At 43.8% G+C, this 12880-nt stretch overlaps 1 protein-coding gene across 1 annotated transcript in view; it reads left to right on the forward strand.

Annotated features, from left to right (window-relative positions):
* The first annotated feature begins 374 nt into the window (after positions 1-374).
* Positions 375-12880, forward strand: part of plch2a (phospholipase C, eta 2a) — a 92470-nt gene continuing 79964 nt past the window's right edge. The window contains exon 1 of the mRNA XM_074680925.1: positions 375-780. Within this exon, the coding sequence (XP_074537026.1) occupies positions 594-780 (187 nt within the window). The 5' untranslated portion in view covers positions 375-593. The remainder of the gene's footprint in view (positions 781-12880) is intronic.

Genomic DNA, 12880 nt, shown 5'->3' on the forward strand with positions numbered 1-12880 from the left:
CATCTCATATTTGTTGCTGCTTAAAAGCAACAACATTCAGAGTTGAAAAATAAAGTTGATGCAGTAGTGCAAAATAAATAAATAAATAAATAAAAGTTAATTAAGTAATTAAAAATATGTAAAATCAAAACAAGAAATTAAAACAAAACTATAAATAAATAAATTAATAAATAAATAACAGAAGTTCCCTGAGTGTCTGTTTCAGGGTGTCTATAAAAACACAAAAACACTTCATTACAGCTAAACTTGGGTTGCCAGTTTCAGCAGCAGAAACTTGCAAACAGCCTGAAGCAGTCACCAAAAAACAGCAGCTCCAAGCAGCATTTTATAGTAGTACCTCCCAACTGTCCTGACAGCTATATTTCCCACATTCTAATGTGCAAGTGAACGTGACACAGATTTTTGCACGTGTTAAAGCTATCTAACCGCTACCGTCAGCAAACTTACCCTCGATATTTGTCACGTGTCCCATATCTGATGTTTTTGAACATTTGGACTCTGCAGTGACATTTTAATCTTAATTTATTAACAACCCGTGACGGAAGAAGTGATTTATCTCCTTTGTTTTTAAAAAGACGGGCAGTTTCACTGTTATGCCACATACTCTGAGCTCCCACGATCATCTTTGGTTTCTAAATGACAAAACGACCAAAGTTCACATTTACGCAACTTGGACAAAAGTGCGCAAACGACACAGCAAAGTGAACCTGCTGTGTGATAACAACGTCTCCAAATGTGTGAGAGTAAAGAAGAGGAAAAAGGCCAAACCTGTGGGCCACGGTGAGTCAGAGAACTCTTTGTTTTATCGCCTTTCTGGAAACAGCCACGCCTGTTGAGGCCTTGTGCGCGCTCAGTTTTCCGATGATGCACCAAACTCAATTCATATTCTCGTTACTTTTTGTTTTTTTCCTGCTTGTTGTGTTTAAATTGAGATAATATGAGTCTGTGCAGCTAAATCCAGGAATTGGGATCTTCTTCTAAAAAAATCAGCTGAGGAGTTATCCATCAGGCGCCATTTCAGTTCAATGAGATCGTAGATATTTGGTCGGCTCATGTTGCACACGAGCTCGTCTCTCCTTACAGCACTATGGAGCTGCATCTTAACGAGCTCTTTAATTTACGAACGGTTCGGAGGCATTCTGAGTTAAAGAGATCATTGCAGTGATTCACTTATTGCCTACAGTTAATGGACAGATAAATGCAGAAGAAAGTGGAGATGTGGGTTAGTGTATACAGGAGCGCAGCTACCTACTTTCTGGAGGGTATGCAGACACGACAGGCGCCCCTATGCATCGCAAATAGTGCATACCCCCTTTTTGCGCCACTGAGTGTATACATGGAGCAGAAGATGAGTCTCTGTGGGTTGGTCTGCGGACGCAGTGGAGCCTGCTCAGCTCAGGTTTGGGTCTGTACATTATTTTGGGTCAGTTACTCGCTTTAATTATAGACAAGAGTGGAGTGGGAAGGTAAAGCCAGATTTAACTGGTGCCTATATGCTAAACTGGAAATGCTTTAAGCCTCAGCTGTGGGCTGATCACGTGTGTGGGTGAACTCTTAATAATCTGCCTGTTTGCTGGTGTTGTTGTCAGCTCCTTTCAGCCCGTAAGGAAGCTGAGCCTGTGTATGGAAGCCAGCATCTGCCACTATCAGCCTGACATTTAACTTCTTCCTGTGTGATTGTTATAATTATAGGTATACAATATGCACATGCTGCATTTTCACATCACTGTATTTGTCCCTGGGTAATTATGAAGCCATGCTGACTGGTTCAATTAACTAGTTGCACAACATAAGCAGCACACTGCCAGAGGGTCGGGGAAATTAAATGTCAAATGCTTTTATCATGTTCGTTTCCCAATGAGCATGTGATGTGGATGTTAACTCCAAGTGGACTGTGAGGACATTATTATGGTCCTAACGAAAAAGACACATTGTTTTCTTATTTACATGCAAAGATTGAGACATTCATCTTCAGAAACCTGGACGCCAGAAATATTTTTGTTTCTGTAACAGAGGCTGGATTATTCAGTTTGCTTCACTCGAACACATCAGAGACTTTCTGCTTCATGACAACAGCTTTACCTGCATGAAGGTGTGTTTCTGATGACGTTTACATCTCTGATGTCTTTTAACCTTTTTATTGAAAATCACTGCTAATTGTAGCTCTGCTTAAAGTTCCTGTGAAGGCTTTCTTAGTAATACTGGAAAAGTCTCTCTTCAAGACCTGATTATAATCCACACTTTAAAATTAGATTATCATCACCAGTGTTGATTCTTAGTTTCCTGATTGGATCAGATAGGACTGGATTAATTTATGACATGTCTAGGTCTCTATGACAGCATTACACCAGCTGATAAAGTTTAGCAGAAAGAAGAGAGGTCTGTGTTTTTCTCTGCTGAAAATAATTTCTGTGATTAATTTTGTAGTGATGGTGGACACTGGAGCCTAACTGTCAGACCAAAAAAAGGACAGAAGAGCAGAAGAAAGATAAACAGGAGAGAGGTATAACACAAGCTAAAGGCTAAAAGGGCTAAACTGTTAATGCTAATGTTGACTCCAACCCACAGTCAGCAGTTATTCTGCAGTGGTCTGTTCAAACTTGAGAGTCTATCAATAAATTGAAGAGCCAGGTTACGTTAGCTCTGCTTGGTGAGGTTGGAGTTGGTAGATGAGCTCTGGTAGGACAGAACCAGGATTCACCAATGTTACACGTCTCAGAGCACCTGGCTGTGAGTAGAGCTAAATATAGCCGGCTACTAAACTATGGTACAAACTGACAAAGTTAGCTAGTTGTCAGGTTTCAAAGCGTAGCTCTGCCTAACTGTTGATAGATATCTTACCTTGTGGAGTTGGATCTGGTAAAAAGTTGACTTGAACAAAGAAAAGTAGAGTTAAAAAGAAGATCTGATCACCGTTCATTTCCAAACAAACACACGGCTTCTTCAGAGTCACGTCTCCAGCACAGTGTGTGCCACTCCTCACAGCCCCTTTAAGCTGAGTTAATTTGATTATAAACACATTCCATTAGTTTCAAACTTTCATGAAACACCAAAAGGAAAGCAGCTTCATAGGGAGATGACATGCTTCAGCTGTTTGTGTCCATCATCTCCTCCTAGCCGGTAACAATCCTTTGTTAGTCTCAGACTCTGTGTTTCAGTCCAGCTGGCCTGAAACCTGCTCAGACTGCAGACTCATTTCACACACATGATCTAGTTTCTGCTCCTCCGATTGTGATCCTGTGTGTACTGTACCCTGACGTCTGCTGCTGCTGCCATGCTTTTAAATTTGGATTTATCTTAAACCTCATTTCTCTTTCTCAAACACACGGTGAGGATTCTGAGCTGGTATTCTGAGATATCTGTCCACGGTATGTGATATGGTTGTGATAAATCCTCAGTGTGGGAGAGAAGGTGTCCTTTGGAAGAGGAGCTGGGCTCTGTGTGGAGGATAGATGTGCTCTCAGCTGTTCAGTATGCAGGTGGTTCAGAGGTGAAACCGTACCTGGGATACAGGGTGGAGGATTTCAGGGAGGTGTACACTGATTTTTTAGTGAACAGGACTCTATTCTTAATACGTGATCTCAATTAACAGCACTAAGAGGCAAAACTCACACTTTTTTTTACTGCCAGAAGAAACAGGTAACATAAATGACTTCCTTTTGTTCCTATGGTTTTATTTGCAGAAAGGCCTAGAAAGTCCAGTTGCATCTCCAAAGGAGGATTGTTCTCTAGGTTTGGAAGGATAGGAGTGTCTGAATGACCTCTTTTCCTGTTTGTCCCCTGGAATTTGGATTTCTTTGTGGTGTATCTGCACAATCCAACTTCTACTTTCAAAAAGCTTATGATTTTTTATTGATGTGCTGCAGAAATATTATAATTGTTATTGTGACCACATTTCCCCTGAGAGGTGTCCCTGATCTTTAGCTCCTGTTTGTTAGAGGAACAGACAAGTCATGGAGGAGTGTTTTTGGTGTAAATAGTGCTTGGTTAATTGAGTTCAGTTGTTTAAAGTCTGCTCAAAGAGCTTGAAGTAGCACTAAGGGGGATTTAGTGACATCTTGTGGCGAATTTGCATATTGACCGCAGCTGCCATCCCTTTTCTTTGTGAAGCATGGTTGTGTTGCAGAATGAGAGTGCTGAAGAGGGGACAAAAAAGTGCTTGAGTCTGATTCGGTCATGCTGGGTATCCGTAGAAACACAAATGTGACACTTCAGCAGGAAGCGCAAAATACTCCATCAGTCGATGTTTAAGGATCAATCTTCAGTCAGAAAATCACATCAGAACATATTTTCAGGTGATTAAAGAAACAAATTCATTAGCATTTTATTCTGTTTGTCCAGAGAATCTTTTATGCAGGGGTGTTCAACACCCCTTAAAGTACAGAGTAACCTTGACTTCATGAGTTTGCATGTTTGAAGTTAAGGATTTTAGGACTTTGAAAGTAAAAAAAAATTCTGCAAGAAAAATAAAAAAAGCAGACAAAATCCTAAATCCTTACAGAGCCTGTCAATACCTTTTTCTTTCCTTTCCTTTCCCTCGGACAGTATAACTCAGTGGACCATGCTGTGGCCAGAGTTTGAATAATTTATTAGTAATTCAAAGAAAGTGTGAAAAGGTGAACTCTGGGAACTCTTTGTCTCTCGTCAGCAGCAGCAGGTCAGCGTGCTCAGCGTACTCAACATTCTTAGCATGCTCAGCGAGGTCAGCGTGCTTAGCGTACTCAGCATGCTTAGCATGCTCAGACTGCTCAGCATGCTTAGCCTGTCAGCATGCTTAGCGTGCTTATCGTGTCAGCGTGCTCAGCATGCTCAGCGTGCTCAGAGTGCTCAGCATGCTAAGCGTGCTCAGTGTGCTCAGCATGCTCAGCTTGCTTAGCGTGCTCAGCATGCTTAGCATGCTAAGCATGTTAGCGTGCTCAGCATGCTCAGCGTGCTCAGCGTGCTCAGCATGCTTTGCGTGTTAGCATGCTCAGTGTGCTCAGCGTGCTCAGCATGCTTAGCGTGCTCAGACTGCTCAGCATGCTTTGCGTGTTAGCATGCTCAGTGTGCTCAGCGTGCTCAGCATGCTTAGCATGCTCAGACTACTCAGCATGCTCAGACTGCTCAGCATGCTTAGCGTGTTAGCATGCTCAGTGTGCTCAGCGTGCTCAGCATGCTTAGTGTGCTCAGCGTGCTCGGCATGCTTAGCATGCTTAGTGTGCTCAGCGTGCTCAGCATGCTAAGCCTTCTAGCGTTCTCAGCAGCCTTAGCGTGTCAGCGTGTCAGCGTGTTCAGCAGCCTTAGCATGTCAGCGTGCTCAGACTGCTGCAGACTGCTACAGACCATGCAGTCAGGGGTCTGACTTCTTTCACTCCTCTGTTCTGGAGTTTGCAGCCGATGCTGTGGGAGTTTAAGAACAAATGTGGCAAAGTTTAAAACTGCAAACTCAAGATGTGTTTGCTCAAGAACTCCCTCAGGCTGTGTGAAGTGTGTGCAGACATCAGGTGAGCACAGTTCATTACCTGGGGGAAGGTCATAGGCCATGCATGCTCAATAAAGATGTTGTTGGTCTTGTTATGCTCACAGACATTGTGGAAGTCTGTGTTTTGATGTCGTTGCTCCAGCATCCTCTCCACCTGAGGTTAAGCCCAGAAGAACCAGCCTGACCCAGTTAACAGGTCATCAGACTGGGCACTAGTTCCTCTCAGGTTACTGGAAGCAGCAGGGGAGTTAATCCGGACACAGATCCCAGACACGGTGTTAAAATTAACCGAGCTGTGTGAACTTCCTGTTGAGGTTGTTAACCTGGGCACGGCAGCGTTTAGGTCTCTGTGACCTCAGCGCCTCAGCGCCATGGAGCAGGGTTTGGATTTATCAAGGTGATTTGAGGGTGACTCCGAGTTTTCAGGGCTTTGAAGGTGGCTCACTTCTTGGTTCAGGTCATGTTGGTCACTTTTTAAACCCTGCCTGCAGAGAAAATCATGATGCATCCCATGATTTTAGTCAGGAAAATGTGTTGAACTTTAGGTTTTTAAATCATAGTTTGATCTGAGATTGTAAAACAAGGTTGTCTGCAGCTGGACACACGCTGCAGACTCTGCAGCTTTGTGTGCACAATCTCTGCGAAATTTCTGCAGTGTGTGTTGTGCGTGGAGCTCTGTGAGGCCGTGCAGTCTGCAGGCAGGTGTATGTTTACTGGGGTTCGTACCGTCTGCAGACTGAACCCTCCAAACACCTCCTGCAGCACAAAGAGTCCATGTCTCCATGAAGGATCCCTCCTGTCCTACATTGGGTCCCTGTCAGTCGCACGCTGCAGGTCACCCCACACAGTTAGTAAATCTCCTGGTCCAGGATTACTGCTTCTCAGGGATTTAGGATTTCTGCCCGCCCAACACATGCTGCTCAGTTTGTGAGTGGTGCGTCCATGTCTCTTCTACTGCCTGAGTTTGTCTCTGATCAGGACCCAGCCTGAGGAACGTTAGCTGAGAGAAGAGGAGCTGATGGCTCTGCAGGAAGAGGAACTGTAGCTCTGAAAACTCTGCTGTGTCTTTTTTATCTCTGATAAAAGGAGGTTTGCTGGGGGAGGAACACTTAAGGCTGATGACCAACTGTTGACACCGTTTGGACGGAGCCTGGAGTGACTTTGTTCTCTTTTCTGGATCATGCCCTGAGTTCTGGACTGACTCTGGTAATAACTAAAGTGTTAAAGAATTTTAAAACCCTCTTAGATGAAATTCCCACACAGACTTCCCTGTGATATTTAGGCAGCTGTTTGATTCTCCGTGGTTTAAAATGAACATGACCAAGAAGAACAACTTCTTCCCCATCGGCCCCGTGTCCTCCGCCCTGCTGCGATCCACCGCCATGGCTGCTACCGGGGACAAACCTGGTCCTCTGGCTAAAGGAGCCTTTTTCTCCTGTGAGGGGGAGAAGGACAGACAGAGGGAGGAGGCTCAGAGGAAGAGCCGGCTGCAGGTGAAGGTGTCTCAGTCCTGTGTGGTGGAGGAGTTCTTCTGGATAGGAAACAGCATCGTGGCTTTCTCCAAGTGGAGGCTGGGGTACATGGGTAAGCTGAGCCAGATATTAGAGTAACCAAACTTCTGTGGCTGTCTGACTAAAGCATCAAACTCTGAAATGTGCAGGTGCTCTGTTATCAGTGCACAGCTCGCACCAGTTACAACACACATCCAGACCCGTACTGAGGGTTCAACTGTCAAACACCACCTGCATGAGTCAAACCAGGAAGGAGCTTTGACCATCGTCCAAAAAGCTTCCATTGAAAAGTCAAGGACAGAAGTTGAAATCGGAGGATTTACTCCAGAAGCGTCTTTAAGGTGGATTTCTTGGTGGAGCTGTGGTTTTGGATTGTGTTATGGCTCAGGTGATGGCCAGCGTATATTTCAGTCGCGTGCATCACATGATGAGTTGCTTTTTTGTGCAGTCAGGAAAAAAATAAAAATAAAAAAGCTCTAATTTTTGGAGGATCAGTTCATGTCTCTGCTACGAAATTGTAAAAACATTAAAATGCCATAGATTCATCCAGTGAGGAGCAGCTGTTGGTGACTTGATCGTCTCTCAGCGTTGGTTCTGCTAAAAAATAAATGAGACTGTGAGTTTTAGAACAGCGCATTTCCTCAGAAACCCTCAGACAGATCAGTCCATGTGTCAGCTGGGACGATATGCTTTTCTCCTGATTCGATTATTTTAGGATTAATAGGGAGGGCACTTTGGTTTAAATTGCAAGTCATGGGTACTATATATTTTTGTGATTTTTAAAACTCTTTTTCCAAACACCAAACCATGAGAAAAAGTTGGGTGATAATGATTATGCCTACAGACTATATCAGGAACCATATCTTCCTAAAAACACTTCTCATGTGAGTCAGAGAAAAAATATTTTGCCCTCTGCTGGAGAAAAGCGGTACCTTTTTCCCCAACCAAGCTAATAAACAAAAACCCATTCAAATATCGTAAAACAAAAAATCCTGATGCTAGGGCAGCAACAACTAATCGATTAAATCAATTAAAATTGATTATTAAATTAGTTGGCAACTAATTTAATAATCGATTTTCATGGGCAGCTAATCGTGGGTGTTTTGGTGCATGAAACTGTAGCTTACAGTATGTTAGTGTGGAGGAGATGCAGGGCTAGATACTGTGACCAAAATGGTCGCATATGCGTGTAAAAGTAACGAGTTGTAACGAGGGGGGGGTTGTGTTCAGTATGTTTTGCTCATCACTCCTCAATGTCACCATGTAAACTTATTGTGAGGGTGATGAGGCCGGAGCCTGGACGCCAAACATAAAACATATTTGCTGCTAAATAAACAATTCAAACATGAGTTGTCTGGCTGAAATAAATAAATGGCACAACCAAATCATGTGCTGGTGCGACCAACTGAGAAAGTTGGTCACACTAAAAATGAGTCAGTGGCCAATTATATTTGCAGATTCAGCTCTACTTCCAAGAAAGAGAAAGCTATAAAAAAATATTACTAAAGGAAAATGCTTTTATTGTCTTTATTGCTGTTGAGAAAATACCTAAAACAATTTTAAGCTAAATTGTAAAGGAAAGTACAAAAATGTGTCATTATCCGATTCATCGGTTAAATAATCGCCCGATTAGTGATTATGAAAATAATCGTTAGTTGCAGCCCTACCTGATACTGATGTGAATCCATTTTTTTCTCCCACCTCTACTACGTAATCTTCACTTTTTCTCAGCCTGATTTCAGTCACTGACTGTGCAGCTGAAGTGTTTGAGTTTAAGCTAGCAGCTATTATCTTAGCATACAGGTGCAACTGCATCACAAAAGCACTGCACGAAACAGGCCTGAGCTGGAACTAACTCAAAAAATGGGTCAGAATCAGCTTTCATCTGAGATTGAAATCCCCCAATACCAAGTTTTTTTTGGACCAAGGTCAATTTTTTCAAAGTTGTGCTTGCGACAAGTACTCATCCGACCAATCAGAAAGCTTGCTGTTAATGCATCACAAACCAAAACTTCAACATGGATTGTATTTGTGTTCCAGTGCCTATTTCCTTACGACAAAAGACATAAAATCTACAAAGACAATGATTACAAAGACATCGTCTGGAGGACAATAGCTGCAGAGATTGAAAAGTTTTCTGAGTTTTCTGGAACACAGCAGAATAAAAAAAAGTCTTTTTCAAACTGTAGCTCAGATTGTGGTCAGCTTTGATAGCCGTCGGTTTCTGTGATGCAGGTAATTAGAGGAGAAAATGGCCTTTTCTGCCCCTTCTAAACTGGTCTGAGGTGATTAAACTGATTTTTATGAGTTTGTTAATCAGTTCTGACAAGAGAAAGTTGGAAGAATCATCTTATCCCCCCTTTGCCGTGCAGGGAATTAACCAGTGGATATCTGGATGAAGCTGGCACTTTGAAAACTTCTGAGCAGATACAAAACGTGTTGAGCATTTGATATTTTGATCCTGACTGTTCATGACTGACAGTGGTGTACCCACAGATGTAAGTGTGAAGCCTGGAGCTGGACTTCCACAGGCTGAGGGAGGCGTTTATGTGACTGTTCTGACTGTGACTGATCTCAGGGGAAGCACACAGTCGTTTTCCTTCTCTGGTTTCACCAACATGCTCTCCTTTCCTACTTTCTGTGCACGTCTTCCTCAGTGTCTGACTCCACTACCTACCAGTGTTTTTCCTGTGATGTAGATTTTCCTAATCCAGTTAGCATCCAGCATTCCTCCACGCTAAGCCGACAGATGGTGTACGACTGCTGGCAGGAGCAGGATCAGCCCATCAGCGAGCAGGGTGTGCTGTTGATGTTTGGAGGAAGACTCTATGCTCTCTCCTGCAGCCTAGCGTGACCCCTGACCCTCCTCTGTGTTCACAGACTGATGGGAACAGACAGCGCTGACCTGTGGAGACTAAAAATACTCCTCCTCCTCCTCGGCTCCAAATGCCTGGAAGTCCAGGAGGGGACTGATAACTTACACTGAGTCAGTGCCTGATGTTCCTGTGAGTGTGTGTCTGTGTCTGTGAGTGTGTGTAACCTTCACCTCCTCCACGTCAGTCTGCATTAGGTGTACTGATCACCTCCAGAAAAATGACCATCTGCTCTGTGGACACACCTGCGTGTGTGTGTGTGTGTGTGTGTGTGTGTGTGTGTGTGTGTGTGTGTGTGACTGTGTGTGTGTGACTGTGTGACTGTGTGACTGTGTGTGTGTGTGAGTGACATATGGCCTCCAGACAATCCCTCCAGGATTAACCTGGTGCCCTGGTAGAGGTCTCTGCCTGTTTGGCCCACTTTCCTGCCTGGAGGAGCAGGACAGGTGACTCCCTCTCCTCCTACCTGCCCTCAGACTCAGCCCAGCTCTGAAACTCCTAACTCACCTGACACCTGTCGCCTGTGGCCTGCGCCTGCTCTAAGCCCATTACCAAGCAGAGCAGCTGTGGCTCCAGGAGGACGACTAATGCTGCTAAAGACCTGAGGGTCTGTAGGTTGTCCCAGTTCAAAGGAAGGAAGATGATCTGTCACCCCACTATGATCCTACACTGTTAAAAACTGAACTCTTTTCAGGTGATTTTCTCTCATTTCAGTAGAAAATGTCTTTTTGGACTCAATCTGAACCACTTTCACTGACCAGTCCAGAAAAATGTCTGATTCTAAGTAATTCAGGGACAAAATGAGCTCTGAATAGCTGTAACAAGTGAAAGAATCTACCAGTGGAACAGGGGAAATGTTACTTGTATGAAGACATTCTAATTTCAAGCAAATTTTCAGCAAAATTTTCTCTCGTTCCATCAGCAGATTTTTTTAAAACTTGTTAGTAGCAATTCAAACCTCATTTTGTCTTTAAATAACTTGAAACAAGACATTCTTCTGGACTGGTCAGGTGAATGTGGCTCATATCAAGTCTAATTAGACAATTTTAACTTAAAACAAGACAAAAACACTTGATAATGTTTCACTTTTCTGCAGTGCAGATTCATGTTTGCAGTCTCTTTAAGTTCAGCTAGTTTAAAAGAGGCACATTTTAACAGTGTTCCTCATTTCTCAGCATGTGGAGTTGATTTATCATCGCAGCTTTTGACTGGGGATTATGTTTTGAAGAGTTAAAGTAAACGCTGAGATTTTGATGTTTAAACCTCATGAGTTGGCATTAGGGCTGCAACTAACGATTATTTTTAGTGTCGACTAATCTATCAATTATTTTTTCGATTAGTCGATTAATCACGATTATTTTGAGTTTCAACCTAATTTGGCCTTTAAAAGGTGCAGACCTTTATAATTCAACCTGTGTTTTGCATTTTTACTGCATTTACCCAGAGTTAGGTTCTCATCTCTGATTGGTCAGCCCTGTGTCACGTTTGTTTGTTTGTTTGTTTGTCTTTATTTCATTCATGATGACGTGAAAAAATATAAGTACTAGGCTATACAAAAAATAAATAGGCTAAATCTCAAACTGAAGCAGGTAACAGGGAAATTAAGTTGTTGTACGCAGTGTTGGACAGACCGCTTATTAGTGACTTTGGGCTTATTTTCTAATGTTTATTTGCTCATTGGGGCCTGCTTTGCTCTCTGTGCGATCCCGTCTGAATCTCTCCCAGCTCTCCATGACAACGCGTTAAGTTTCGTTTCTCTACATGCGCTACTTCCACTTCGCTCATGCGCACTCCGCCCCTCCTCCCCGTTGAGTGTTACCGCTGCAGTGTAAGCTTGAGAGTGATAAATTTCCTCTCTTTTCAAAAGTTAGGGGAATTTTTTACACTAGTTTGTCGCTTAGATCCTGAAAAACCGTTGGTAACAGAGAGTGAAGGAGACTCTCTAGATCACGTTATCAGACGCTAAACTCCGGGAGCTGTCAGGCTCCGTCAGAGCCTCCGTCAGCACACAGCGCTCTCTGGAAGTGGAGATTTTTCCTCATCAATATTCCTCACGTATGAACTTAGTGATCTTTTCCCATAAAGGTATCCAATAACACAGCACCTCATGGTGTGAACTGAAGTTACAGATGAGTATTACCCACTGGTATTTGATTTCACCATGTGACAACCACAATAAAAACAATAATACGACGCGTCGACTGTTAAAATTTGCGTCGATGAATTTTTTTCGTCGGCGTAGTCGATTATGTCGACTAATCGTTGCAGCCCTAGTTGGCATCAGCAGCCAGTGAACCAGGAGGGTCCACTCTCTGTGTGAGTGTGCCTGTAGCGGAGAGTGGATGGTTAGCTCACTCCTGTTTGTCAGGGTTCACTGTTTTCAGAGGGGAACTGATATTTACGATGTCCCTGAGAGGAAGATGACTACTGCCGGCGTCTTCCTCAGAGACGGGGTGCCGTTGCAGCCAGATTTATTGGGTTGAACCAGATCCATCTGCAAACAGCAGATCTGCCAGCAGAAGCTTCCATTAAAGCACGGCCTCCAAAGATGCAGGATCATTTGTTTGGGGTCGTGCTGTGTGAAGTTATCATGTTGGGAATAAACAGATGGTGAGTCCGTCCATGCATCCGTTTTCATCCTCTAGTCTGAGACTGGGTCAGGGCAGCAGTCTAAGCAAGGTGATCCACACCTCCCTGTCCACAGAAAGGTTTTCCAGCTCCTCCCGGGGATCCTGAGGTGTTTCCGGGGCAGACCCGGGGCAGACCCAGGCCAAAAGGGATGTATAATCCCTCTACCTAGCTCTGGGTCTGCCCCGGGAACACCTCCAGAGAAAGGTGTCCTTATTAAAAGCCTGAACCACCTCGACTGACTTCTCCCATCCCTCCTGGAGTCCCAGACCCTGAGCCCTGTCTGAGGCTGAGCCCAGACTCTCCTCAAAGGAGATGGAGCTGCTTGTGTCTGTGCCGGTGAATCCACCTGTGATCTCCACCAGGCGTTACATGAACTTTAAGATTTGCTGGTTTCTGTCCTTGTG

Source organism: Halichoeres trimaculatus, unplaced genomic scaffold (genome assembly GCF_033239565.1).
Source record: "Halichoeres trimaculatus isolate MK-OKI-2021-1 unplaced genomic scaffold, fHalTri1.1 fHalTri1_scaffold_11, whole genome shotgun sequence".
NCBI lineage: Eukaryota > Metazoa > Chordata > Actinopteri > Labriformes > Labridae > Halichoeres > Halichoeres trimaculatus.